We start from the raw sequence: 26,939 nt of genomic DNA on the forward strand, positions 1-26,939 counted from the left end.
GAGTGTTTCATACAAGGAGATATTGATTAGGTTAGGCTTGTACTCATTGAAGTTTAGGAGAATAAGAGACCTTTTGAAATATTAAAGATTCTTAGATAGCTTGACAAGGTAGTTGCAGAGAAGTTGTTTTCCCTTGTGGGAGAATCTAGGACCAGGGGGTATAATCTGTGTAAGGGATAGATAGAGATGAGGAGGAATTTCTTCTTTCAGAGTAGTGGAAATTTACCAGAGAATTGTGCAAGCTGAATCGTTCAATGTCAGATTTCTAAATATTAAGAGAATCAAGTGTTTGGGGATAAGGCATGAAAATGGAGTTGAATGTTATTAGACTAGCTCTGACCTCATTGAATGGCAAAATGGATTTAAACAACTGAATGGCCTACTTCTGTTTATATCTTATCTTATCTACAATAGTACAACAATCCTGCAGCAAGGTATACTGTAATTTGTACTCCAGTTCTTCAGTGGGACTTGGTGAAAAAGAACATGGGCTAAGAACAAGTCAAGGATTCTAAAAAAGTCATCTTTCTCACTGATCTTCCTACATTTAACTCTGGCTCCCTTACAATTAGAACAGAAAACCAGCAACAAGTCCTCGAGCTTCTTTGAGGCTGAATAATGATAAATCAATCCAGAAATTTTAAAATAAGTATTTTTAACAGTAGATATATGCACTATTACAATGTCTTTGCATTTGTCAAATTATATAAATTATCATTCAACTATAGGCCTTAGCTGTAGGGGTAAACATGTCTTGAAATGGATCCAATGTTTACTTATGATTATATAGTAGGGTGGTTGTATAGAATGATCCTTTCATTATTCAATAACAGAGCTAAGAAATACCAAACCTATGTTCAGTTCCTTAGAAATAAATGCTCTTCCCAGCTTGATATAATGCCCTAGAAATACAAAATACTTTCTCTGGAAAGACGAAATTGGCTAATTCTTGTGCATCTGTCTATTATTAACGAGTAAAAAAGGATTGGTGAGGTACTATTATTTTCTGCACATTGGCAACCTTGGAATATAGAACAAATTCTTACTTCCTACAATATCATCTGAAAACTTTTCTTCAGAAATATTAATGCTGGATTTCTTAGTGGAGCATGGTATTCTACCTTATTAATGCTGTGTACATGCCTTCTCAAACTGTTTACTTGAGAAAACGGCAATGATATCTTGAGATCTACAGATTGAAACAGTACATAATAGTGAAATCTTCTGAACATATTACCCAATACTAAGATGACCTGATAGATCTTGGTCCTTTAAAAAAAGAGATCTTTTGTACAAAGATTTGCTCTGAAGCAAGGGATAATTTTTCCTAATCTGTTCAAAACTGCTTCTCATTGAAAATACTAAACTCACTTGAAGGCAAAAATGTAAAGAGCTGAAGTCTCAAGAATGCTTTCACACAATAATTTCCAACTCTCTGGCATGCATGAGTCCTCAATGAAATTTTTTAAAGACTCCAAAATCAAGCTCCAGCAACTAATTTTGTATTTTAGTTACACTAATTAATCACGAACAAATTTGGAATTAAACATGAGCTGGGGCAATTCAAACATTAATAAAATTTATGATTAATACCTGATTACTCCTAAGAAAGAAACTTAACTAGTGAAAGCATTAGTTGCATACTTTCAGTCACTGGTTAAAATTAACAAGGTACAAGTCCAAACATCAAGCCACCAAAAGATGCAATAAGTAAAACACACAGGGAATCTAAAAAAAATCCTGCGAATTGTAGAAATAAACAAAAAGGAGACAAAAATTCAGATTCTTTCCTGGAAGTGAGAGTTGCCATAAATTTTGATCTCAATTTCAGAAATTGGATAAAGGTTTATACAGAACGTCTAAAACTTGCAGGGGGGTCAAAATCAAAACAGAAGTCATTACAAATGATTAAAAATAAAGACTGAATAGGGAAACCATTAACCCTATTGAAGGATCACATATTGTGATCACATTATGTCTTCCCCCCTCTTTAAACCAAAGGGATTGGCTTTAAATTGAAGCTCAATATAGTATACTATACTAAAATGATTTACATGTTCAAACAAATGCATTACAAAGAAAAAGGGGAACCTTTATTAAGTTCAAACACCTATGTATTCTTCAGTTGTTACAGAAGACATCCCTTCACTTTAAAATACTATCACATTGTAACACACTGAGAACTAACGTTTCTAAAGTGATTGTGGATTTTTCTCCCTCCTCCTGCAAATTGATTAGAAACTTCATTTAACAGAGGTGTATATCAATACATTAAAGAAATTTAATTACTTTAATTGGGATACTGAACATATTGTTTGTCATCAAATCAATGCAGCACTGTTACAATGCTCAGTACAAAAAAAAAAGCAGTCAAGTGAACAGTTGTACAAATCTGGCCAAGATAATACTGTATGGTGATATTTATTCAACTTGCTTCTGTTGATATACTTGCTTTCAGCAACACAAAGGAGCGCATGTCAGAGTGCTTTGAGACTCCATAAAAAGGTATCACCATACAATAAAATCTTTTTAAAAAGTTCTCATAAAACAGAATGGAGAAATTTTTTAACAAGCATCTAACAAATGAAACAACCACTGCGAAAGATACATTTACCAAGGTTTTCCCAACCCTTTCAAAACCATTCATGGCGACATTTAAAAGTTACAAAAAAATGGTCCTTTTACATGACATTGGGCATACACCTTCAAAAGGAACTTGAACTTACAATGGGATCTTTCTAAAATACTACAGTTCACAACTCAGTCTGAGAATATTCAAGGTGTTCGTTGTATTCATTCAGTACAATATCTTGGACTTCTGGTGCTCTTCAAACAAGGTTTTGTTGGATATACAAACTCCTCTCTAAAGCAATGTGCATTCTGATGCGTCAAGTGATGCTCCTTACTGCAGCTGGAGTCGAGCACCTAGTTTTAATGGATGACCTATGATAAAAGAACAAAATATTTACTTCCTGTACAAAAATCACAAGTTCAGGTTGCATGGTTTTGCAAAATGCTTGCCTTATTTTCTTTAATAGCAACAGGATAGTAGGACAGCAGCACAGAGCAAGATCATTTGTAAGAATGGAGACACAAGATTCAACCATACAGCCCATCAGTAAGATGGCAACTGAAACATATCTGAGCCATCTTCAACCCCTCCTTGCCCCTCACGATGCTTTAATTCTGAGTGTCCAAAAGCCCAACCTTCATTGTGAATATATTTGATGACTGACTGAACATTTACATCACCTTGGGTTAGAGAATTCCCACAACACAAGAAATGTTTCACCTCTAGCATGTCATATGTAGAATATTCATTTTACCCACTCAAAGGCAAGTATATCCTTCCTTGTGTGAAGAGACCAAACTTTACAGTATTCAAGGTACAGTCTCACATGATTGCAGTGAAAATCTCAACTCAAGCAAATTCCACCACATATCAAATATTTCACATTTCCCCAAGTTGTAGTCTATTTGTCACCTAATTTAATCTACTGCATCCTTTGCACCCTATCTGCTGACAACTTAATTATGCAAAGCTGGGTGGGAAACTAACAAAATTGGTTATGTAATATTTTGTCCCCTCAGCTAATATAGGTTGCAAATAGGTTGGGGACAAAATTATTCCTGCCACACTCCCACTGTTACAGCCTTTGAATAAATTTAGACAAAATCAAAAATGACCCACCTAAAATTTTATACTTGATAGATAGCCACAAGGAGAACTTTCATAAGACCAAAGCCAAAAAATTAATTTTGTAGCCATGATATCCTTGAGATGTTCTTTATGACCATTTCAATCTGTGTCCACAAATATATGTTTCCTCCTATATGCAACTAAGTGAATTCTTTGTGTTTTGAAGTTGTGCTTTGCCACCATTCTACATTTGTGTGTTAATCCATTTATTCTGAACTGAACCAATGTGACCATATGTATTTTTTCTGCATTTCTTTAAAAAAAAAGGATATATTTCACTCTGCTGATACACTGCTGAATATTGTTAAATCCATTTTGCTTCACATTTCTAACTTTAAAAGACCTAAACCAGACAGATAACCCTCAGTGTTTGGTACATATAAATTAAAGATGTAGCCCAAATCTTTCCATAGCTAGAAACTGGATGTTAGTTGGGAGATGTACATCAGGACCTGATGGAATCCTTTGGATGCTCTGAAGATGTCAAAGAAGTTTAAACTTCAGTTGGGTTGATTTTCACTGCATGGGACCCTCTCCATTGTCAATGACATGGACCAGACACACTCAAGTCACTTGGAAACATACCGCACGTTAGTACCTGGTCTAAATCAGATTAGCTAGAGTTACTCAATGGAGCACCAAAACTGATCCGTGCAAAATCATCCACACTACTTGAGTCAACCACTCCATGTGACAACATACACATGAATTCATACTGAAACACTAGGTTAAAACAACTGCCATCTGGTATTGGGTCTTTTTAGCTGTTCATAAAAATTGGAGTTTTACCTTGCCAGAAAATGAATACAATAGCCCCTACACAGGGTTGGCCACACCCGATAAAGCAGCAATACTGGAAATTTACTGTATTATCACAATCTCCACGCCATCCAAGTTAGTTTAGTGAGGGTGCAAGTGAGAAGGCTCTCTGCCAGTATGTTTTTTAAAAGATAAAGTTGCATATTATTTAACTGACTGACGCTGTAAATAAAGTGTAACAGGGATGTGTATACTCCTGCATTACATTTCTATTACTTGGAATGCATTTTTAGATTGGTCAAGAGGTCCACATAATTGATTGGAATAATTATCGTAGGTGCCAGGTATTAAAAAGGTTTGCTGCACATACTCAATATTTGGGAGAATTCAGAATGCCAATAATATTAAGAGGCAGCTTGGTGGTGGTGGAAGGTTGAAGCAAAGAGAAGAAATGTTAACCTGGAGCAGGCAGAAGAGCCCGGATTGGTCGATCACCCAAAAGTGGAGGTTTTTTCTGAGCAAGAGGAGCATGACCCAAAAGAGGTGGTCTGCCTGGTGTTGGAAGGAGGGGTTTAGGCTTGCTGGAGGGCTGTGGAACACTGCCAACGTCATAATAACCTTCAGTTCCAGTGGGCTGTTGAGCGAGAGAAGCTGTAAAGTAAAAGGTTAAAATATTAGTGCACACTAATAGACAGCTTGCATATCTTAATTCTGAACTCTTAAAAACTAAATACCACAAATGGCCTATTTCTGATCCTAATCTATTTGTAAAAATGCCTAAATTGAATAATAGCCATATCAAACATTGCACCAAAAGCTTGAAATATGCATACTTACGATCATGTGGCCACTGATAAAGCTCAGTTCCTCCTTCCTGATAGTTTTGCCAATTACTGTTTGCTTCTATATAAACAGAAACACAATGTGTCAGACTATCAAATTCCAAATCAACTTTGTAACAATTACCAAAAGTACCACATTTGAAAATGTATGTCCATAAATCAAATCTTAAATTCCAAACCACATTCCTAAAGCTACCTGTAGTGATCTTGAAGCCAATGCATTTTGGAGCCAGAAACAGAATTAGGAATCTAGGCACTGGTTATTGGTGCTGTTCCATGGAATCATAGCATTCATAATTAACCCTTGACTTCATCTTGAGCATCAAATGCACAAGGAAGCTAAATATCATTTTTGTGATTGCTGCTTTACCAATCTGGAACTCCTTCACTGGCATTGCATTGGTCACAGTTGCAACCATTATAAGTTCAACTATTGCTCAGATTTTCCCAATTTTGCACTCAAATAGTGCTCAAAAATCTCAAGGTTAACAAAAACAAAACATTTAATACTGATACATTTACAATATAGAACTGAAGAAATAAAACAATTTAAGAGATAGCTGATAAAGTGAGTTCCATCAATATAGACCCTCTGTGCAGACAGAATTATTAACTCAACTAACCTCCTTCAAGGGCCTCTTTTCTTTTGTTCAAATAATCAACCACCTTTTGAAGCTCCTCAGCATACAGATGCTTTCCATCACCCAGCAGGAAAAGGAGATGTCGAATGCTGCTGGGCACAACGTGACTTTCATCGTAAGATTCACGATGAAGATAATCATCAGCCAAATTAGCTGCTTTGTGTGCAATCTCAAGGCGTTCTTTTTCCAGAGTTTCACCAAAAATACGTTGGTGTTCACGTGAAATCAGGTCCAAAGCATCTTCCAAAGGCATATTACGATGTTCTGTTCAAGAAAGGTAACTTCATTTTTCATCTGATATGAAAGCTCTTCAGTGTGTTAAGTACATATTGAGAATAGTTTTCTAATTTATGGCAGTGGAATTTCAAGAAAGTTGAAAAATGGAAAACAACAGAGAAATTGTGTGTGGACAAGCTGAGATGGTATATTTGAGAGGAAGATGAAAACACAGAAAGGAGAGCACAATAATTAAGGGGAGGAAGGAGAGAAGAATCTTAAATATGACTTTTCCAGTGTTTGGGGGGGGACGCAGGAAGGTAAACGTTTTAATGCTTTATGTGAAGGGTTTAGATTATAAATGCATTAAAACAAAAGCAGTTTGAACATGAAGTCTTAGTTCTGTGTACCGTACTCAACCCACAGTCCAGCTATACAATTGCTATATGCCCCCACCTCACTTAGGGCCCATCGGTTGTAAATTTCAAGTCTTGGATGTCATAAGTGGTAAATTGTACATTGCATACAAAGAATATTATCTTGATATGTTTGAACACAGTATAAAAGAGATGAAACAATGATTAAAGTACACATTTTAGCACCCGTTCATCAAAGTATAACAATTTGAAAAGTTAAAGTAATTGATAACCCAAGCCTTGAAGAGTCATTCAAAACCCACAGGGCAAGATTACCGACTTTAATCATGAAGGAGGAAACAAAATTAAGAAACTTCCTCTAACAAAAACATTGGGTTGGGATAAGTGGTCGGCATGGATGGGTTGGACCAAAGGGTCTGTTTCCATGCTGTACATCTGTATGACTCTATATGCCCAGTGATATCTTGAACCCCCACCACATGAATAGCATGAGTTTGTGAACAGATCTGACAATTCAAACAGTCTGATTACACTCACTCTTCATTGAATTCCAACTTCAGTTAAGTAATCAAGTACCAAAACACAAAAAGGAAGAGTGCTTCACTGCAATAAGTGCCAAAGAATGGGGGGGGGGGGGGGAAGAAATTCATGACAATTGAAATAATTCTTTCTTAAAAGCAAACACAGCACTTTGCTTGCCATCACAAAAGAAACTGCTGTGGAAACCACTCAACTTTTTTTAAACCAAGTTTACAAATAAATAATTTTGCTAAAACGCTTTTCAAATAAAAATCTCAATATAACCATGTGAGGAATACGGATGTTTGGGATACATGATTTTGCTCATTTCGGACAATGAGCATCAAATTACCCAGGTATACGACCACTCAATAACAATGAAAGGAAAATGACATTATTAGGCTTTTGTACATCAAGGATTCTACAAATGTCTTTATGGAAATTGTATATGTACCTTTGTGGCCTGCATACAAAATAATCACTGTGCACGAAGAAAGAGACTGGTGCTCTCCTCCAACAACAACACAAAATGGGGAACCTTCTTCTCGAACATCTTTCAAAGCAGTATCAAGAGCCAACTCTAATTTAAGGTACACAAGATCCACAAGAAGCCCCAGTTCTTGGACTCGTCGCCCTACCAGTTTGGCATAATCCCTGAAAAATTGATAGTGAATATTTTCCAGTTAGATACTCAAACAAGATCAGTAAGACTTGAAGCTGCCAGTAATTAACACAATTAAATTTTTCACAAATCAAAGCCCCAGAGTAAGACCCTACCATAAAAATACATTCATAAGGATTTAAAAAAAATTAAAAGAATTAAAAACTTAAATTCTTAAAATGGTAACATTTAAACTTTTGTCTTTAGAAAGATAGAATCAGACAGAAGAAGCCCTTTGGCCTATTGAGTCTGCACCAATGCTACACTAAATCTACACTGGTCTCACTTCCATCACTGAGCCCATCGCCTTGAATGTTAAGACATTAAGTGCTAATTGGAGTACTTTTGAAAAGGTTACCACCATTAACCACTTCAACTATTTACCCCTTGTAGCAAATTCGGAAATCCCCCCAGACCTCTGAGTCAAAATGTTTTGTCTCAAATCTCCTGCCTTTTACCTTAAAATTATGCCTCCTTATTATTGACCTTTCAATTGAGACAAACAGCTGCTTTCTAGTCACCCATTCACACCCTCAATCTTGTGTACACCTCTATCAGGTGTCCCCTCAACCTTCAACGATTCAAAGAAAACAACCAGTGCTTATCCAGCTTCATAGTTGAAGTCTTCCAACCCAAGGCAAGATTCTGATAAATCACCTGTGTACCTTACTAACGTGCCATACTGGAGTCAGGGATTTGTGGACAAATAATATGAGAATATAGGAGGTATGCTTACTAAGTTTGCATATGACATCAAAACTGGTCACATAGTGAACAGTGAAGGAGGTTATTTCAGAATACAAAAGAACCATGATCAACTGGGGCAATGGACTAAGGAATGGCAGATGTAGTTCAACATAGATAAACGCAAAATACTGTATCTTGGTAAGACAAACCAGGCCAAGACTTACAATTAATGGTAGGGCTCTGGGTAGTGGGGTTCTGGTAATCAAACAGACTTATGGTTGCAGGAGCATAACTCTTTAAAAGTGGCATCACAGCTATATAGGATGGTGAAGGCAGCGTTTGGCACGCTTGCCTTCACTAGTCAGAACACTAAGTACAGCAATTAGGCGGCCATGTTACAGCTGTACAAGGCATCATTGAGACCACATTTGGAATACTGCACACAATTCTGGTCACCCTGCTATAGGAAGCATGTTATTAAACTGGAATGGATGCAAAAAAGATTTACAAGGATGTTACTGATATTGGAAGGTTTGAGTTATAAGCAGAGGCTAGATAGTTTGGGACTCTTTTTTCCCCTGGAGTGTCGGAGACTGAGGGGTGACCTTAAAATTATGATGGGCACAGGAAAATGAATGGCTAAGGTCTTTTCCCCAGAGTAGTGAGCCAAAACTAGAGGGCATAGGTTTAAGGAGAAAGGGAAAAGATTTAAAAAGGGACACGAGGCACAATGTTTTCCAGAGTGGTGTGTAGAAGGAACGAGCTGCCAGAGGAAGTGGTGGATGGGAGTACATTTACAACATGTAAAAGATGTTTAGACAAGTACATGGGTAGCAAAGATTTACAGGAATATGGGCCAAATGCAGGCAAATGAGTCAAGTTCAATTTAGGAAACATGCTTGACATGGACGAGTTGGACTAAAGGGCTGGTTTCTGTCTGAACAACGGTGGCACAGTGGTTAGCACTGCTGCCTCACAGCGCCAGAGACCCGGGTTCAATTCCCGCCTCAGGCGACTGACTGTGTGGAGTTTGCATGTTCTCCCCGTGTCTGCGTGGGTTTCCTCCGGGTGCTCCGGTTTCCTCCCACAGTCCAAAGATGTGCAGGTCAGGTGAATTGGCCATGCTAAATTGCCTGTAGTGTTAGGCAAGGGATAAATGTAGGGGTATGGGTGGGTTGCGCTTCGACGGGTTGGTGTGGACTTGTTGAACCGAAGGGCTTTCCACACTAAGTAATCTAAAAAAAAACTTTATCACTAACAATTAAAGGTTGCTGGTCTGTTTCAGCACAACTGAGTTTAAAACTAGATTCCTGCTCAAAAAGAAATTCAGATGGTAGCCAGTAGTTGAATGAGACAGATGACTGTCCATCATAATGGAGTACCTGTGCCATAGTCTTAGAACAACTCTTAGATTGTTGGCAATTCCAATTACCCAGGTTGACCATTTTGGCATTACATAATATTCAGCTTACACATTTGACAATGAAACACAACTGACAAGGACTGCTTAGATATCAGTCATCTTTTACACTAACCTCCAGGGATCCAAAGATCAGAATATCTAGGTTTAAAAAAACTTCACTGCAGTTTCCTTCCCCATTCTAGTTTCACATCACAGAATTTAAACATTTCTCAATTCACCATCAAAATTACCTCATTCTTCCAAGTCCAAGTTTATACAACATGACTCAAAATTCCTTAAAAAATAGTTGACTGCTTTCCCAGTCAAGTGATTGATAGTCACTTCAGAAGCAAATACTTAAATTTTAATCACAGCTGTTGTTATCACAGACATCCACTTTAAAAAAAAAGCAAATCCCATTCCCTGGCTCTATAAACTGAAATGCACCCACACAATTTGCAACGCAGTCACAGGAATACTGAAATGAAACGTGTCATGCCCTCATTGTATAACTATATAAAATCCCAAAGAATGCATAAATATTGGCCCCACAGCCAGAATCAGTTTTGCAGAATACAACTTTTCAAAAATAAAAAGCCCACCTTTGCATTTGTTGTAACTGAAGCAGAAAAGTACAAGTAAATGTGATTCACAAATAACTTGCAAAATTCAAAAATCAATTTCCTTATATTTAATCATCCAGCATGAACATTACCAAATATTCTATGAAGTCCTTCACAGAAAAATTTGTTTTTTTCTTCTGTCAATCTTGCTGTTTAAATATTTTCAGTCCAAATGTCACTAAAAGACTTTCAGTGTTGATTATTTCCTAATAAACTTTGCTTCTACTTTAATCTCATTGTACAAATCACCGACTGACTTAAGAGTGACAAATTAGGAACACTGCAGCCTTCAATACGAATATCACAGGGAAGGCAACGGCCTAGATTTAGCAGTTGGAATAACAGTGAAACAGTTAGCATTAGCCTCCTTCATTACTCAGTAAAACTGCCAACATGTACATCTGCATATGCAGTTCATAATGGACATCCCAAAGTTTCGTCAGTGATTCCTTGCAGCTTCAGTATAATCTATTAAGTCCTGGAAGGTGGAAATCTCAATGAATTGAAATGAATTTCAGCGTTTTGTGCTGCTCGTTTCATAAAAGTATTCTTTCAAACCTTGTTGAGTGAGGCGTAACTGGATTTAAAGAGCACCCAAAAGTTATAAATGCTACAGAACACTCTCGCTGGGATCAAAATGCAAATTTTGTTCATGAAATGTCCATATAGACTTCAGTCAGGCATTCAACAAGGATCCTCATTGTAGACTGGGTAAGCAAGGTTAGATCACAGGGAGAACTAACCACTGGATACAGCATTGGCTTGAAAGCAGAAGACAGAAGGTGATGGTGAAGGGCTGTTGTTCAGATTGGAGGCCTGTGACCAGTGGTGTGCCATAAGGATTGGTGCTGAGTCCACTTGCTTTTTATCACTTATGCAAACGATTTGGATGTGAACGTGGGAGATATGGTTAGTAAGTCTGCAGATGACACGAAAATTGGAAGTATAGTGACAGCAAAGGATACCTCAGTACAACAGGACCTTGATCAGATGCACCAATGAGTGGCAGACGGAGCTCTTAATTTAAATAAATAGGAGGGGCGGCATTTTGGAAAGGCAATTCAGGACAGGTCTTATGCACTTAATGGTAAGGTCCTGACCAGTGTTACTGAACAAAGAGACGTTGAAGTGCAAGTTCCTCGAGAGTCACACTTAGGCTAGTGAAGGTGTTGTTTAGTATGCTTTCCTTTATTGGTCAGTGCACTGAGTGTAAGAGTTGGGAGGTCATGTTGCAGCTCTACAGGTCATTGGTTAAGCCACTTTTTGAATAGTGCGTGCAATTCTGGTCTCCCTCCTATAGGAAGAATGTTGTGAAACTTGAAAGGGTTCAGAAATGATTTACAAGAATGTTGCTGGGCTTGGAGAGTTTGAGAAATAGGGAGTGGCAGATTGGGCTGGGGCTACTTTCCTTGGAGCGTCGGAAGCTGAGGAGTGACCTTATAGAGGTTTATAAAATCAGGGGCATGGATTGAGTTAATAGACAAGGTCTTTTCCCTGGGGTGGGTGAGACCAAAACTTGAGGGCATAGGTTTAGGGTGAGAGAAGGGAAAATTCAAAAGGGACGTAAAGGGCAACTTTGTCACATACAGGGTAGTTCCTGTATGGAATGAGCTGCCGGAGGAAGTGGTGGAGGCAGGTAGAATCATAACATTTAAAAGGCATCTGAATAGGTCTATGAATAGGAAGGGTTGAGGAGGATATGGGCCAAGTACTGGCAAATGAGACTAGATTAATTTAGGATATCTGAATGGCATGGTCGACTTACCGAAGGGTCTGTTTCCATGCTGTACATCTGATTATAAATGATAAGCTGCTTCATCATTAATTTTAAAAAAAAAACTTACTTTAATAAGTATGATATGGCACCTTCTAACTAAATCCCATGGGTATGTTCCAATTCATAGTTAACTCTCTCAAAAGATCAGAAAGTGAACAGTTGTCCTGGCTTGCTGTCTGAAATCTTTAATTGTGATTAGCTGCTCAAGCTGCTTTATGGCATCACTGTTCCCAGATAAACAGTCCCTTCCTCTAACACCAGAATGAATTCTAAAAAAGCAAAATCCATGCTGTACAAATCACTGGATTATCATAGACAGTTATTTTCAGAATCCAATAGCAAACATCATCACTTTACCATTGACTGCAAAATCTGGACTATTACATGGAGGATCAGTGAATATTTGAATGGTTTCAGCCAATTCTGAAAATGATAGATACCGTGATACAACCTTTTACACAGACAAGGGCATTTGGTTTCAGATAACACAGTAGACATCCTGCACTACGTCAAACTTAAAGTGCAATAGACAACAATAATTTCATGATTTTCAACAGGAAAGATAGTTATGACAGTAAGACTGTGCAAGGCGCTATCCAAAGCCCAATTCAGATATAACGCATTTTGGTAGGTCCTAGATTTCATCCATGATCTTTAACAGGGTTAGGCAGCATTCCTTTGGGTTAAATGGCAGAAACTGTTGGGGCTTCCACTCATTTACACTCTAGCAATGAGACAAAAATTCAGCACGTACAAATGTGATCCGGTCAGACAAGTTAACCTCCACTGTGAAGCATTTCCCGAGCCCACCAAATTCTAACAATTCCACCAAAACCTAACAAAGTGCTTGACAAGCTTCATTGAAAAGAAATGTTAAAACACATCAACAAGGCTGTTAGATACAATGAAGTCTATTCATTTGTATTAACAGAATTGGAGCTGATCATTGTGCGCACTAATATCTGTAACAATTATTAAGAGTATATGCACATGCTTCCAATTAAGTCATATAGCATTATTTTCTCCAGTCTGACACCAAATCAGTCTCAAATTGCAGTCATAGGATAGAAATTTGTCTGGCGTGGATGTGCAATATCCAAAGAATAATAAAATAATAATCCGAAAGAAATTTACCCCTGTTGCTTGCTTAGTGCTATAACTACACAATCAGCATGTTTTTCTTTGTTGTAGTCATCCTCTATCTCTCTGTAGAACTGCTGATAAAGCTCATCTCGGCGACTGTCTTCTTGTCTGCAACTATCTTCTGTAAACAAGAATATACAATTAAATCAATTTAAACAGAAGTTTTATTTTTATTCTGAAAATTTACAGCCTTGCATTTATATTTGCTTTTTCTGGACTACTGAATATTCCAAAGTTTTTTTTTTGTATTTTCAGCTTAATCACCCTTGCTACCCAAGGAACATACCAGCCATTTTGCACACCAATGGCCTTCTCATATCGAAGTGCAAACAGCACTTAACTTTTTATGTTGTCGTTTGAGGGATAGATATTAATCAAGACACCAGTAATAATTCTTCCCCAACTCTAACCTTTCTTCAATATAGTCCAATGAGATCACCCTCTGGCAGTGCAGAACTCCTGCTTGCTGCAATGAAGTGTTGGCCTAAATGGTTGTGCACAAGTCTTGGAATGGGACTTAAACCCACAACCTTCTGCTTTAAAAGACAAGAGTGCTACCAACTGAATTATGACTGACATTGCATTGCACATATTCAATCCATATTATCCTTCAACAGTATGCTAATTAATCCTGTTGAAGGAGAGAAGCTTCTGTTTGTTGCTTACATTAATGCAACGTTTAATTTTAATCTGATTTGCCTTGAAGTGCTTGGAGAAATGTTTAATTGCAAATAATGTTCAACTTCTCATGTTTAAAATATTTTCATGCCTGAATGAGTGGTTTCAAAATAAAGCAGAGTACCTCTTCACATATTTACAACTGCAGATTATGAGCAAATCCAAGATAACTAAACTTCAAAGCAGTTGTTAAACTCTATCACCCCACTTGACTTCCTGCTGTCAGGAAATTATAATTACACACTGCTTACGTAATTATTGTAGTACAAACTTAATAAATCAGATGACTTTGAATTTCTGCCCAGATTGAACAGTGATAACAACAAAAAAATCCACAGTACAATTATTCTACGTTATTTTCTGCTTAGGTCAAGTTTCTCTTTCAGGTTAGTTGTCAATACTGTGACCTGTGGGTTGGTAAACATCACCACAATGATCAGCAGCAACTGCAATTTAGCAACAGACACCAATGAAAACTTAGTTGCTTCATGTCCAGCTGATGTGGCAGAACTTCTCAATTTCAGTCAATGGTGTGCCATATGAAGACACCCCATCTGAAACAGACTTGCTTGCTACATGCTCTTACCTTTCATAAATGGAAGGATGCTGGGAACTAACTTAATGCATCCTTTTAACCTGATTGCCTCAGTAGCTATGTAATCAGCATATTTCATTCCTTCCTTTCAGGGCCTCAATGCTTTCCTTCACTTGTCAGCACAACTGACAATTATCAGTTTGATGGATTTATCTGCCAGTCAAAACGAGTGCAAAGCATCAAGTATAAGCAGCTACAGTTTCAATCAACTTAGTCTCTCAAATCCCAGCCTCAACCTAAACTGCTCAATTCAGTGCGCACTTCTGTCAAATATATGAAGCAACAGCACCAAAAGGAAACATATGGCTGTCAAACCAGTATATTGATACATGCTGTTTAATTCATCCTGTTTGTTAATCTAAGCCATACAACTGACAGAACTTGGTCATCTATATTGAATGACATTGTCCATTTCTGAGGTGCATTACTCTCAACTCAGAAGTATTTTCTGTTATAGAACCCTAAAACACCAATCACAACACTGTTTCCCATATGTGACAACTGCCACTTCAGGAAGCTACAGTTCCACAGACAGGTCAGCAGTCTGTTCATTGTTCCATCAGTCAGTAGATTTCCACGTGCAGCAGAGCCTTCAACATCAGATCCTAAATCCCATCAGCCTGAACCAAAAGAATCCCTGTACTGATGAACATGCCTATCCAAAAGGAAACTATCCACTTAACTGAATAAGATAATAAATAAGAGTAGACCATTCAACTCTTCCAGACTGCTCCACCATAAGAAAATTATGGCTTCTATTGTTGCTTTAACTCCAATTTCCTGACTACGGTTTGATTTCCTTACAGATCAAAAATTTAGCTCACATTACAATTCGTAGGAAGTCAAATGGGGTGACAGATTTGCCAACTGCTTTGAAGTTTAGTTATCTTGGATTTGCCTCAACCTCCATAGCTTTATCTGGAAAGGAATTCCAAAGTCCAATGACCCTCAAGAGAAATTTCTCATGTTGATCTGAAATAGACAATAGGTGCAGGAGGAGGCCATTTGCCCCTTCAAGCCAGCACCACCATTCATTATGATCATGGCTGATCATCCACAATCAGTATCCTGTTCCTGCCTTATCCCCATAACCCTTGATTCCACTATCTTTAAGAATTCTATCCATCTCTTTCTTGAAAGTCTCCAGAGACGTGGCCTCCACTGTCTTCTGGGGCAGAGCCTTCCATTTTTTCCACTGCTCTCTGGGTGAAGAAGTTTCTCCTCAACTCTGTTCTAAATGGCCTCCCCCTTATTTTAAAAAAGTGTTCTCTGGTTCAGGACTCACCCATCAGCAGAAACATGCTTCCTGCCTCCAGTATCTAATTCTTTAATAATCTTATACGTCTCAATCAGATCCCCACTCATCCTTCTAAACTCAAGTCTATACAAGCCCAGTCACACCAATCTTTCAACATATGATAGTCCCACCATTCCGGGAATTGACCTCGTGAACCTACGCTGCACTCCCCAATAACCAGAATGCCCTTCCTCAAATGTGGAGACCAAAACTGCACACAATACTCCAGGGGGAGTCTCACCAGGGCCCTGCACAGCTGCAGAAGGATCTCTTTACTCCTATACTCAATTCCTCTTGTTATGAAGGCTAACATGCCATTAGCTTTCTTCACTCCCTGCTGTACCTACATGCTTGCGTTCATTGACTGATGTACAAGCACACCTAGATCTCGTTGTACTTACCCTTTACCTAACTTGACTCCATTTAGATAGTAATCTACCTTCCTGTTCTTGCCACCAAAATAGATAACCAGACATTTGTCTACATTAAACTGCATCTGCCATGCATCCGTCCACTCACTTAGCCTGTCCAAGTCACCCTGTACTCTCATAACATCCTCCTTACATTTCACCCTGCCACTCAGCTTTGTGTCATCAGCAAATTTACTAATATTTTAGTACCATCATCTATATCATTAATGTATACTGTAAACAGCTGTGGCCCCATCACCAGACCTTGTGGTACCCCACTGGTCACCACCTACCATTCTGAAATGGACCCTCTTATTACTCCTTTTTGCTTCCTGTCAGCCGGCCAATTTTCAACCCAAGTCAGTATTTTGCTCCCAGTACCATGTGCCCTAATTTTGCTCACTAATCTCCTATGTAGGACTTTATCACAGGCTTTCTGCAAGTCCAGGTACACTACATCCACTGCCTCTCCCATGTCTATCTTCATGGTTACATCTTCAAAAAATTCCAGATGATTAGTCAAGGACGATTTCCCCTTCAAAAATCCATGCTGACTCTGACCCATCCTGTTACTGCTACCCAAATGAGTCGTAATTTCATCTTTTACAATGGACTCCAGCATCTTCCCACCACTGACGACAGGCTAACCGGTCTTTAATTTCAGTTTTCTCTCTCCCTCCTTTCTTGAAAAGTGGGACATTAGCCACCCTCCAATCTGCAGGGATTAAATGGGAGAGATCTTAATTTTATTCATAAAATGTGGCTCCTAGATCTAGGTTCCCATGAAGGAGTGGAGCATTTTCATTATTCAGCATCCAACTCATATCTGGAAATGTTGCATTTTTCACTCATGTTCCCCACAGAATTATTGGTCCTCCATCCTAAGCAAGTTTAACCTCACTGCACATGTAAACAGTAGACATGCATCTGAACTTTCTAAAGAATTGATAAAGTTCTTCATAAATAATTGTTAATTGAAGGTAATGGAAGTGCAGACATATTATTGAACTGTTTAAGTGACACAGCAGCTGTAGTCAGGTTAAAGATTGATTTTTTTAAAAAAAGGTCTATCTATTTGGAGATGTTAGGACACACCCCTGAAGCACGAGACAAACCCTTTTGCTTCTGGTTCTGGGCACAATCACTGCGCCACAACAGTCCTTTTGAAATGGGCAGGCATTCTTATTGGCAGAATATGACTACTTGTGCCTGCAAGGATCTAGATACAGACCTCAGCTATTCACTGCTTATTAACAATTTTGATGACACGTTAGAACTCATAAGCAAGTTCACAAATACCATAACGATAGGCAACATTTTGAGTGGTGGAGATGCAGCATAAAATTACTAGAATTAAAATCGGCAAACTCCTGGCCAATGCATTTATGCACAGGCAAATGAGAAATCAGCAACTTTAGAAAGGTTAGAACAGGGCAATCGCCAACTGAAAAGCTAGAAACAGTGGCATCCATAGAAGCTTTTGTGCCAAAGCATACAAAGGAATAGAATATCAGAAACAGATGCAGAAAATAATTAACAAGTTAATAGAATGTTGGCATTTATAGAAACATAATTCAAAGAGACATTGTAAATGGCCACACTGCATTACAGGGAGTCATTTTGTCAGCCATGTTTATGTTAACTGTCTATAACAACAAAGCAGTTTCAGTCTTTCACTTCTTTGCTATAGCCAATTATGTTTTCCTTTTTAAAAAATTATGTAAAAGTTACACTGCAGTTAAACAAAACCCTAGTTATAACCATACCTGAAGTACTGAACAATTCTAAGCAAAAAACCTGAGGAAGGATATTTTGGCTTCAGAATTATACTTTATATCCAAGGGTTAAATTACAAGTGTTGCATAGTTTAAGATCCATATCTATCAAGGAACGGGTGGGTAGATGAAAACTACTTTTCCAGTTATGGAATCAAACACATGGGAGCAGAGTCTAATAATTAGCCTTTAACGAGTGCAACAGGAAACAATTTACCTGCAAGGAATGATAACAGTTTGGAAACTTTTTTTTCCCCACAAATGGCACTTAAGGGACAAACTGCTCCTTGTAAATCTAGAGTAAAGGAGAGATATTGGGAAGGGGTGGGGACAGGGCAGAGTCCTTAGAGCTGAATCTCAGTGAATGCTAGAAAAGACTTCAGAGGCTAAATGACAAATGTGGCAAAAACCCACTTGAAAATGTTTACTTGCAGAGAACCCCATCAATAATTCTCGATGCAAAGCAGGAAAAACATTCATGACTACAGCTCATTAACAACTAGCTCAAAGCATATGAATAGGGACAGCAAAGGAAGTACTCCAAGAATGATGGAGGCTGGCAAGAATGAGGTGGTACAACTGGAGGTACCCACAGTGCAGTATTATCAACCAACTGTTCCCCATTATTTCAGCCATCCACGCAACCTCTTCCTAGCATCTTCAATTATCGCCCATTTCACCATAAAGCTACACTTGTTAATATCCTGCCATATGCTACATGCTATGGTTGAGGAGTAAATTGTTTTAAAATCTTTCCTTTGTATGCAACTCAACATTTCTACAATCAATTTCTACATTGCACATTTATGGAAATTGGCAAGTTAAACACGTCTCCTACCAACCCTTCAAAGAATGGTACATGTCGCGATTTCCCGTTCCTAACCTTTTTCCGCAATGCCCCAATCTCCAAACATAATTCTACTTATCTATACCAGTTAAAAATCATAAACAGAATAATAAGCCCCACTTTGTCTGACAATTGGAACTGGTCTTGACTTGGGTAAAAGGTCAGGGAATCTTTTATTTTAAGGAACATACAATTATAAAGAGGGATCAGTGATGAATACCAAAAGGCCTTCAAGCTAACTAGAATAAAATACATGGCAAAACAAAAATTCCAAAGTAAATGTCAAGACTAAGATGTTTACATACAAAAGTCCAAACATTCATGTAGGCTTCACTACATTTGTGGAATTAAACACTAAAACAAAACTGGTAAAATTTCTATGCTGTTTTGTTCATCGTTTGAGCACTCAAATCCATTGTTGCTTCATAAATAATCCTAGCTATGACGTGAAATAAAACTATTAGCAAACATATCTAGGCAGCAGCAGTCTTTTAACATATACAGCTTTACTTGCTTTTACCAGTCATTTTACAAACAAACAGGCTGTATATACAGCAAATATTTTGTATGCTACAAGCAGGTGCTAATTATCAGATATACCGCTCCAGGTGTAGTTGTAATCCTCTGTACTGTAAGGCTCAGTATAGCCACCATAATATTCCAACACTTCCTGAGTCCTGAAAAGCAAGAGAGAACAGCAAGTATAGATATTCAATTTACATCCACTTATACAATTACTTTGTTTTCTTTTGATGAATATATTTTCAAGCTTTGGAGTTAACAAATGACAAAACAAACATGATTTGGACCACCAGTTTAAAAAGTGTTTTGCTAATGCAAGCTTCAAAACAATCACATGTGGATTCCATTTCACTCAGGAGCAGGTACTCAATTTGGATGAATCCAAAAAATTGAAGATGTTTGGTGGTCAAACATTTGTTTCAACCCCAAACTCCTCAGAAAACAGTAATTGGCTGGTATGGCAAGACTGCCATAAAATGGCCACCGGGATTCATGGTTACGCTAGCTGGCCCCAAAAGTCAGAATGCATCCTCTCTATTCCACACGCTCTACCGCATCCCTCTTCTCCTTTTCCCACTTTCCACCTCATGCTCAAATCAGCTAAAGATACCTGATGGGATTGGATGTGTGCAGCAAACGTGGCTGCCACTCAGATGTTTAAATTGCCCAAATGCAAAGATGGTCACACACACTTAAGCCTGGGAAGATGAATCCCTGTTTCCAAAGCTGTTGGACTGGAAAGATGGGGTCTGAGCACTACACAGATTTGTGTTACTTCCTGTTCCAATGTTGGTATGTGTTTAGTGTGAGCACATCTTGAATACTGCCTGCAGTGTTAGTCTCCTATTTTAAGGAAGGATGTAAACTCATGGGCGTAGTTCAAAGGAAGCTTACTAGACGATACACTGGAATGAGCAGGTTGCCATATGAGGATAAGACAAGACAGGTTGGGCTTGTTTCCATTGCAGTTTAAAACATTGAGGGTGACAAGATATTGAACAGTCTTGATGAGATGAATGTGGAAAGAAGTTTCAGCCCAGAAGTGGGAGCACCAGTTTTGGAGCTTCCCTTTTAGGATAGAGATGATGGAAAGTTTTTTTTTTGAGGTTTGTGCAACTTTGGAACCTTTCAGAATGCACTGGGAGCGTGGTTATTGAATACTTTAAAAAGATAGAAGTAGATTCTTGTTAGGAAGAGAACCACAGGGCTATTGGGGGTATACAAGCATGTAGAATTCAAAACACAAATAGATCAGCCATGATCTTATTGAATGGTAGAGAATACTCAAGGGGCTGAATGGTCAACTTCTGCTCCTATTTTGACATACTTCCAAGTATGATTAAAGTCAGATCGGCTTTGCGCATGTACTGTCATTGTGCAATCTAGGGGTTCCACAGCCAGGTAGAACAATAATGCAAGGCAGGTTGCAGACCTAATGTAAGCAACATTTATGCTAATGTGTAGCCATTAGAAACTCATTACAATGCCTTGAGGAAACTCTGGACCTGGTATTAAAAAGGGAAAGCACTATGTATTGACTGAAGAAGTCTTTGCAAGCAAAGTGTAAACCTGGAAGTCTAAGTTTGAATATTTAATACCAAATTGAAAAAGGAATAAAAGGAGGGAACAAATAGATAGAATTAAGATAGATGATTGGCTCTTAAATTTTATGGCTTTAGTTTTTATGATTCCATTCCAGCAGTCTATTCCAGAGGTAAAGGATTCTGAGAGCTATTTCTTAATTAGCCCTAAATATGACTAATTAGTTTGAATCTGTGACTCTACTAGTCACGAACCCCCCAAGGATAAAGTTAAGAATCAAACAATAGTCCCAAAAAGCCATCCAAAAATCCCCATTTATATAACAAAAAAGTAAACTCAGTTGTTACTAACCATTTAGCCACAATTGCAAAGTATTCCTAAACCTACAAATTACCATGAACTGAATGGTATGGTAGATAAAGTACGCTTAATCTACTAGATCTGATTAGAATATTATAACAAAATTTCCATTTAAGATGCAAAGGTTCCAAGTAAAATAAATGTGGACCGCTACATGCCTTTAAGAGTAAATTTTATGACAGCCACTAAGACGAAAAATTAACACTCAGGTTAAGTAAAGTTATCTGCTCTGCAATGGTTTTGACTGGAGCAGAGAACTGAAATACAAAGAACAATACAGAAAATACTGCTCCATTATTTACATTTGGAAATACCAAAAATTTACACCCAAGATAAAAAGCTAAAGCAATTATTGGGATCACCACAAAGTTATTTATTTCACACCTGTAGGGATCAACTCTTTCAGCTCCTAAAGGTGATCGGTCTCGCTCTAGATCTTGTCGAGTTGAAAGGATACTATTGAGAACATAAAACAATAACCAAGCTAGTTAAAGAAAAGAAAACAAACTAAATATCCGAGATATCAATATCAAGAAATCCCTATTTAAAAACAAAACCTGCAGATGACTCCGATAGTAACGTGATTTGAAATGGTGCAGAAATGAACTTCATTTGGGGTGGGAATGTCTACATATCATTGGAGGGCAATTTAATAAGACTAAAACAAAAGTCTCCTTAATCATGATGACCATTACTGAAATTAAATTCATGCACATTCAGCTAAAAACAAGTCAGATTGAGTTGCAGTACACCCACTATCGAAGAGCGTTCTGATACACTGTACAGATCCAAATTTGGAGCATGGCAAATACCGTGAATTTGAGCCTTCAATTGAATGCATTAAACCAAAGAAAGAATTCTTGGAAATAAGCAAAATACCATTGAAGGTTTATTTAATTCAGTTGGATCAAAATACTTATACTAACAATCGTCCTCAAATGTGATACAACAGGGGCCTTTTGTGCCCCTGCAATGGGAAAGCAGAGGATAAGGATTATTGGCCACAATTTAGTTATAGCAGAGAAAGCATAGTGACGCCCTGGATTTGCAGCACAGTATTCATGGAAAATTCTTATCCTACTCATTGAAACATCAAGCCACTAAGACAACCTTTAAAAAAGGGTTACACTGCAATATATGTAAAATCATTTTCAATGCAACATCATAGAGAAAAACAGCACAGAAACCTTCAGTCCAACTTGCCCAAGCCAACCAAGTTTCCCAAAATAAGTAAGCCCCATTTTCCTGCATTTGACCCATATGCCTCTCAGCTTTTCTTATTGACATACCTGCCCAAATCGTTTAAATGTTGTAACTGTACTTAAATCTACCACTTCCTCTGGCAGTTCATTCCACATACGAACTCTCCTCTGTAAAAGCTGTTCCTCAGGCCCCTTTTAAATCTTTTGCCTCTCAACCCCTAGTTTTGAACTTCCCCTAGAGAAAAGACCTTTGCCATTTCATCCTAGAGAAAAGACCTTTGCCATTTACCTATCTATGCCCCTAACGATTTTGTGAACCTCTAAAATCATCCCTCAGTCTCCTACACTCCAGTGAAGAAAGTCCCAGCCTACCCTTAACCCAAACACTCCATTCCTGGCAACATGCTGGCAAATGTTTTCTCAAGCCTCTCCAATTTACTACTATCCATCCTAGAGCAGGTTGACCAGAACTGTAGACAGTATTCCCAAAGAGGCCTCATCAATGTCCTGGACAACCTCAACATGATGTTCCAACTCTTATATTCAATGGTCTGAGTAATGAAGGCAAACATTTTAAACACCTTAACCCTCCCTGTCCATCTGTGATACAACTCCCAAAGAACTACATACCTGAACCAAGGGCTCTGGTCAACACCACTACCCAGGGCCCTACCATTAACTGGGTATGTCCTGCGTGTGTTACCAAACAAAACCTATTCCTTCTACACCACTCAGTCTTGGGTGAATTGGTGCCCCCCCCATTCCAAAACAAAATATTACTGCAAATGTAACTGGACAATCTTTTTATTACCACAGAATTAATTTTGCATACCTCGGTAAGGATGCACTTGGAACATTGTATTCCGCTGTTGCATATGAACTGGAGGAGAGAGCAAAAATGAAGTAGAATGTCAATCGATAGCCTCTGTTATCAGCCTTTTCTGTAAATTAGCTAAAATCTCATTCTTTGCACTACTGCAATGTATACCTTGGTCAGAAATCCAAAGGCAAAACAAGATACAGCTGTTAACAGTTGAAAAATAGGCAATATAGATTCATTTTTCAAGACATATGCTAGTTTAATACCATACAATTATTATTACACAAGTTAGTTTAGTGGTTTGTGACCTCAATCCAAACAACTTTCATTGTAGGACATTTTTTCAGAACTAGCTAGCAATAACAATCTAAAAACTACACATCTTTATATATCATCCTTACCTTCCATCTGGGCTGGGTCTGTGTGATGGACCTCCCCTCGGTTTTATCCAAGTAGACATGTTTGCCTATGGAAATAGTAAAATAGCTAATAAACTATTGTAGTGTTTCAAAGATCAACAGCTTGTTGATACATGCTTCATTTGGAAATTATCCAATACCCTTAATTCTTTGTTCCAATATAGCAACACCACAATTGTAAAGGAACTTCGCAATATAAAATGATGTTTAGACAAAAGTATGATGTTAAGCAGTAATATATCCAGAGATGCACAAACTCCCAAAACACGTACATAAATACCCTCCTCCCTATTCCTTCAAATAAATTAATATCAGATGTAGTAAATACTTCTGCTTGTACCGGCACAGTACAAAGTTGGTCGTAGTGCAACACTTTTAGAACACCAACAGTATCTTCCAATCCAAAATATTTACACTACTTCTGATTTCTGCAACTTCAGTGGATGACTAAACCCTGGTGACCTAAAATGAGTACAGCATCAAACGGTTTTCCAACTGCAAAATGGTATCTAATTGTAAACCCAAACAAGGATGACAGAACATACAGATCACTGTGCAAAGCTTTTGACAACTAACACCAAATTGCTTATTGCATGTTAATACACTATCTCCAGTTTCTTTTTTCAGTCCTTGAACTGGATACTTACTGGAACTGTTATAGTATACAGGCCCTGAAATACATGTTCTAGGCAATTTAAACTCAACCATATGAGACTTGAATTGCAAATCAAGAATATTGTTGTAAAATTCAAACTTTGGGATACCAAATAACGAAGCATTTGCAGCTTACTTTTCCATTGTATTTCCCCCACTAGTTTCAGAGAACCTTCACATGTTTGACTTGCCACGCCTACAATTTGCATAAACCTCAGTCAACTGAACACTCGCCAGTCTCTTAACACACTTAAATCTATCCAAGACTGGTGTATCCATTTTCCAAAATCCTCCTCTTTCTGTATTTCTCCCCAAACCTTAACTAACATTTTGAAATCTGACTGCAGACAGCCTGTGTTTTGTCTGCTCACAAATGCAGAGTCTTCAGTTCTGATTAAGCATCCACACTGTAGTAACACCTTGACCTCTCTTTCCAAGAGCTAATTGATCTATCGTGAATTTCCAAAGTTTCAGATTTAAATTTCAAATATCCCAGTTTTAGTCAACAGGAGATTGAGAAAAGCATACCAAAACAGCCTAATTTTGAAAATAAAAGTTTTCATATTATAATCAACATCACTGGAAACTGGTTATTATCCAGAGTATATCAAGTATTTGCTGGAGTATTAGCGTCTTAGTCATCATTTATGGCACAGAAGCCAGTTAAGCTCATGCCAGCTCCCTAGTTTGTTTATTTCAAGTGCTTCATACATTTCCTTGACTGCTTCCATTTTCATCATCTGCTTCATGATGAATTCTTTACCTGCATAAAACATGAACAAACTTCACCAGATACCAACAAATTGCATACAGAAAAGAATCCCACTACATTCAAGTCATTTTTCTTTCTACTGCAGTGACAATTAAAATGGTGATAAATAGAACCTTCAAACATTAAAATGTGGATTGAAACTGGGTAAATATTATTAAACAAGTAAATCTCATAATAAAACACTGATATGTCGAAACTCTCAAGCAGCTGGTTTCCCTGAAGGTACTTATGCAGAATAGTACTTCTAGGCAATTTTCATGTCCCTTGGCAATAGTTAACAAAAGGATCAAAGGAACAAAAGAAGGCTCCCTGCCTTCATTCCTGATGAAGGGCTTTTGCCCGAAATGTCAATTTTCCTGCTCCTCAGATGCTGCCTGACCTGCTGCTTTTCCAGCACCACTCAAATATAGACCCTAATAGTTAACAAAAGCTAATATAAATTGTACACTCATTTAAATTCCTGCGCCATAAAACAACTTTAAACACACAAAAGATACTAAATCATTGATACTAAATCTCTTGACTAGAGTTTTTAAATATCTTGACAACCAACACTGAAATCACACCCAGACAAGTACCTACTGCAACCAGATTAAAATAATTCATTAATATAACTTCAAGATTGTCAAATGCGTTTCTCTCCACATGCTCCAAAAAACTGAACTCAATCTAAAGGATTAAAACTACAATCAACAGAACTTACCCTTTAAGATAGTTATAAATAAGATGATCTTCTCAATTTATATTGCTGAATGATCAATCTTCAAAGGATGGAAACAAAAGATGAGTTTACTTTAGTAACAGAATGCAGTTCAAATAGTACTAACCTACCCTCTCCCCTAAAGTTGACAGACCCGAGTATCCCTAGTGAAGTGCTTTATTTTAAATCACCAACATTTGCAATTATTATGCTTGTAAAACTTAACGTCTAAAAAGGCATTCCTACACTGATTACACTTTTTGAATGCGAATGCAGAATGGTAGGAAAAATTGTTGCCATTTCGACCACAAGCGTATTAAAAGTTATAGAAACAACCCCGTGCAACGCAAGCCGTGTGTTAACGGCATTGCTTTTGGCATCTGATTCTCACTGAGTTTTATAAACTAACCGCAACACGGTGGGTGGAGGTGGGGAAAGAGAGTGAAAAGACAACACCTGAGCAAACAGGCGACTTCACAACATGGCCTCCGATCCGGGGGCCAAGTAAAAGTTTGGGATGAGAGAACCTGGGGTTTCCTTCGGCCAGGCGGATTTAAATTAACCGGAACACGGGCCTAGGCAAGCCGGCGGCAGCCTCGAGCGAAGAGAGCAGCCGCTCGGCCGGGCGCTGACTCCGGGAGCCAGCGGTCCCAGGGCCTTCCTCTGCCGGTCGGGCCGAACAGCTGCGGGGCCCGAGGCCTCAGCGCCGCTCGAACAGAAACAAAGAAAAAACGCTGCCGTCAAAAAAGTAAAAACACGAGCGGGCGCAGCGACCAACCACATAAACACAAATAAATAAACCAAATAGAAAATGGAGGGGCCCGGGTGAGGACGATCCGGTGGAGAGGTCCACCCGCCTTCCTCCACAGCCGGGTCCCGGTCTTTTCCCTCTCTCTCTTTTCCATCACCTCAGGTTAAATCGAAGCCGCCGTTCACCTCCTGCTCGCACTCGGCTCGGTCATCAATCCGAACCGGAACCGGAAACACCCTACTCCGTAG

General features: G+C 38.3%; 1 protein-coding gene across 3 annotated transcripts; it reads right to left on the bottom strand.

Moving 5' to 3' along the window:
* Positions 1 to 2,071: 2,071 nt before the first annotated feature.
* On the bottom strand, positions 2,072 to 26,939 carry LOC122558406 (nuclear receptor coactivator 5-like). 3 transcript variants are annotated; one of them, XM_043706940.1, is made up of 12 exons: positions 26,849 to 26,939; positions 25,944 to 26,001; positions 23,797 to 23,861; positions 23,408 to 23,455; positions 21,758 to 21,829; positions 19,550 to 19,626; positions 13,339 to 13,468; positions 7,509 to 7,708; positions 5,925 to 6,206; positions 5,297 to 5,362; positions 4,919 to 5,110; positions 2,072 to 2,943 (listed from the first exon to the last, which is right to left on the bottom strand). In XM_043706940.1, exons 3-12 carry the CDS (start codon positions 23,853 to 23,855, stop codon positions 2,903 to 2,905), a joined length of 1,167 nt encoding a protein of 388 aa, XP_043562875.1. In that variant the 5' UTR covers positions 23,856 to 23,861; positions 25,944 to 26,001; positions 26,849 to 26,939; the 3' UTR covers positions 2,072 to 2,902. The 3 variants fall into 3 exon arrangements, with proteins under 3 accessions (XP_043562875.1, XP_043562876.1, XP_043562877.1); XM_043706941.1 differs by lacking the exon at positions 26,849 to 26,939 and adding an exon at positions 26,397 to 26,793; XM_043706942.1 differs by lacking the exon at positions 21,758 to 21,829.

This window comes from Chiloscyllium plagiosum, chromosome 17, assembly GCF_004010195.1.
Source record: "Chiloscyllium plagiosum isolate BGI_BamShark_2017 chromosome 17, ASM401019v2, whole genome shotgun sequence".
NCBI lineage: Eukaryota > Metazoa > Chordata > Chondrichthyes > Orectolobiformes > Hemiscylliidae > Chiloscyllium > Chiloscyllium plagiosum.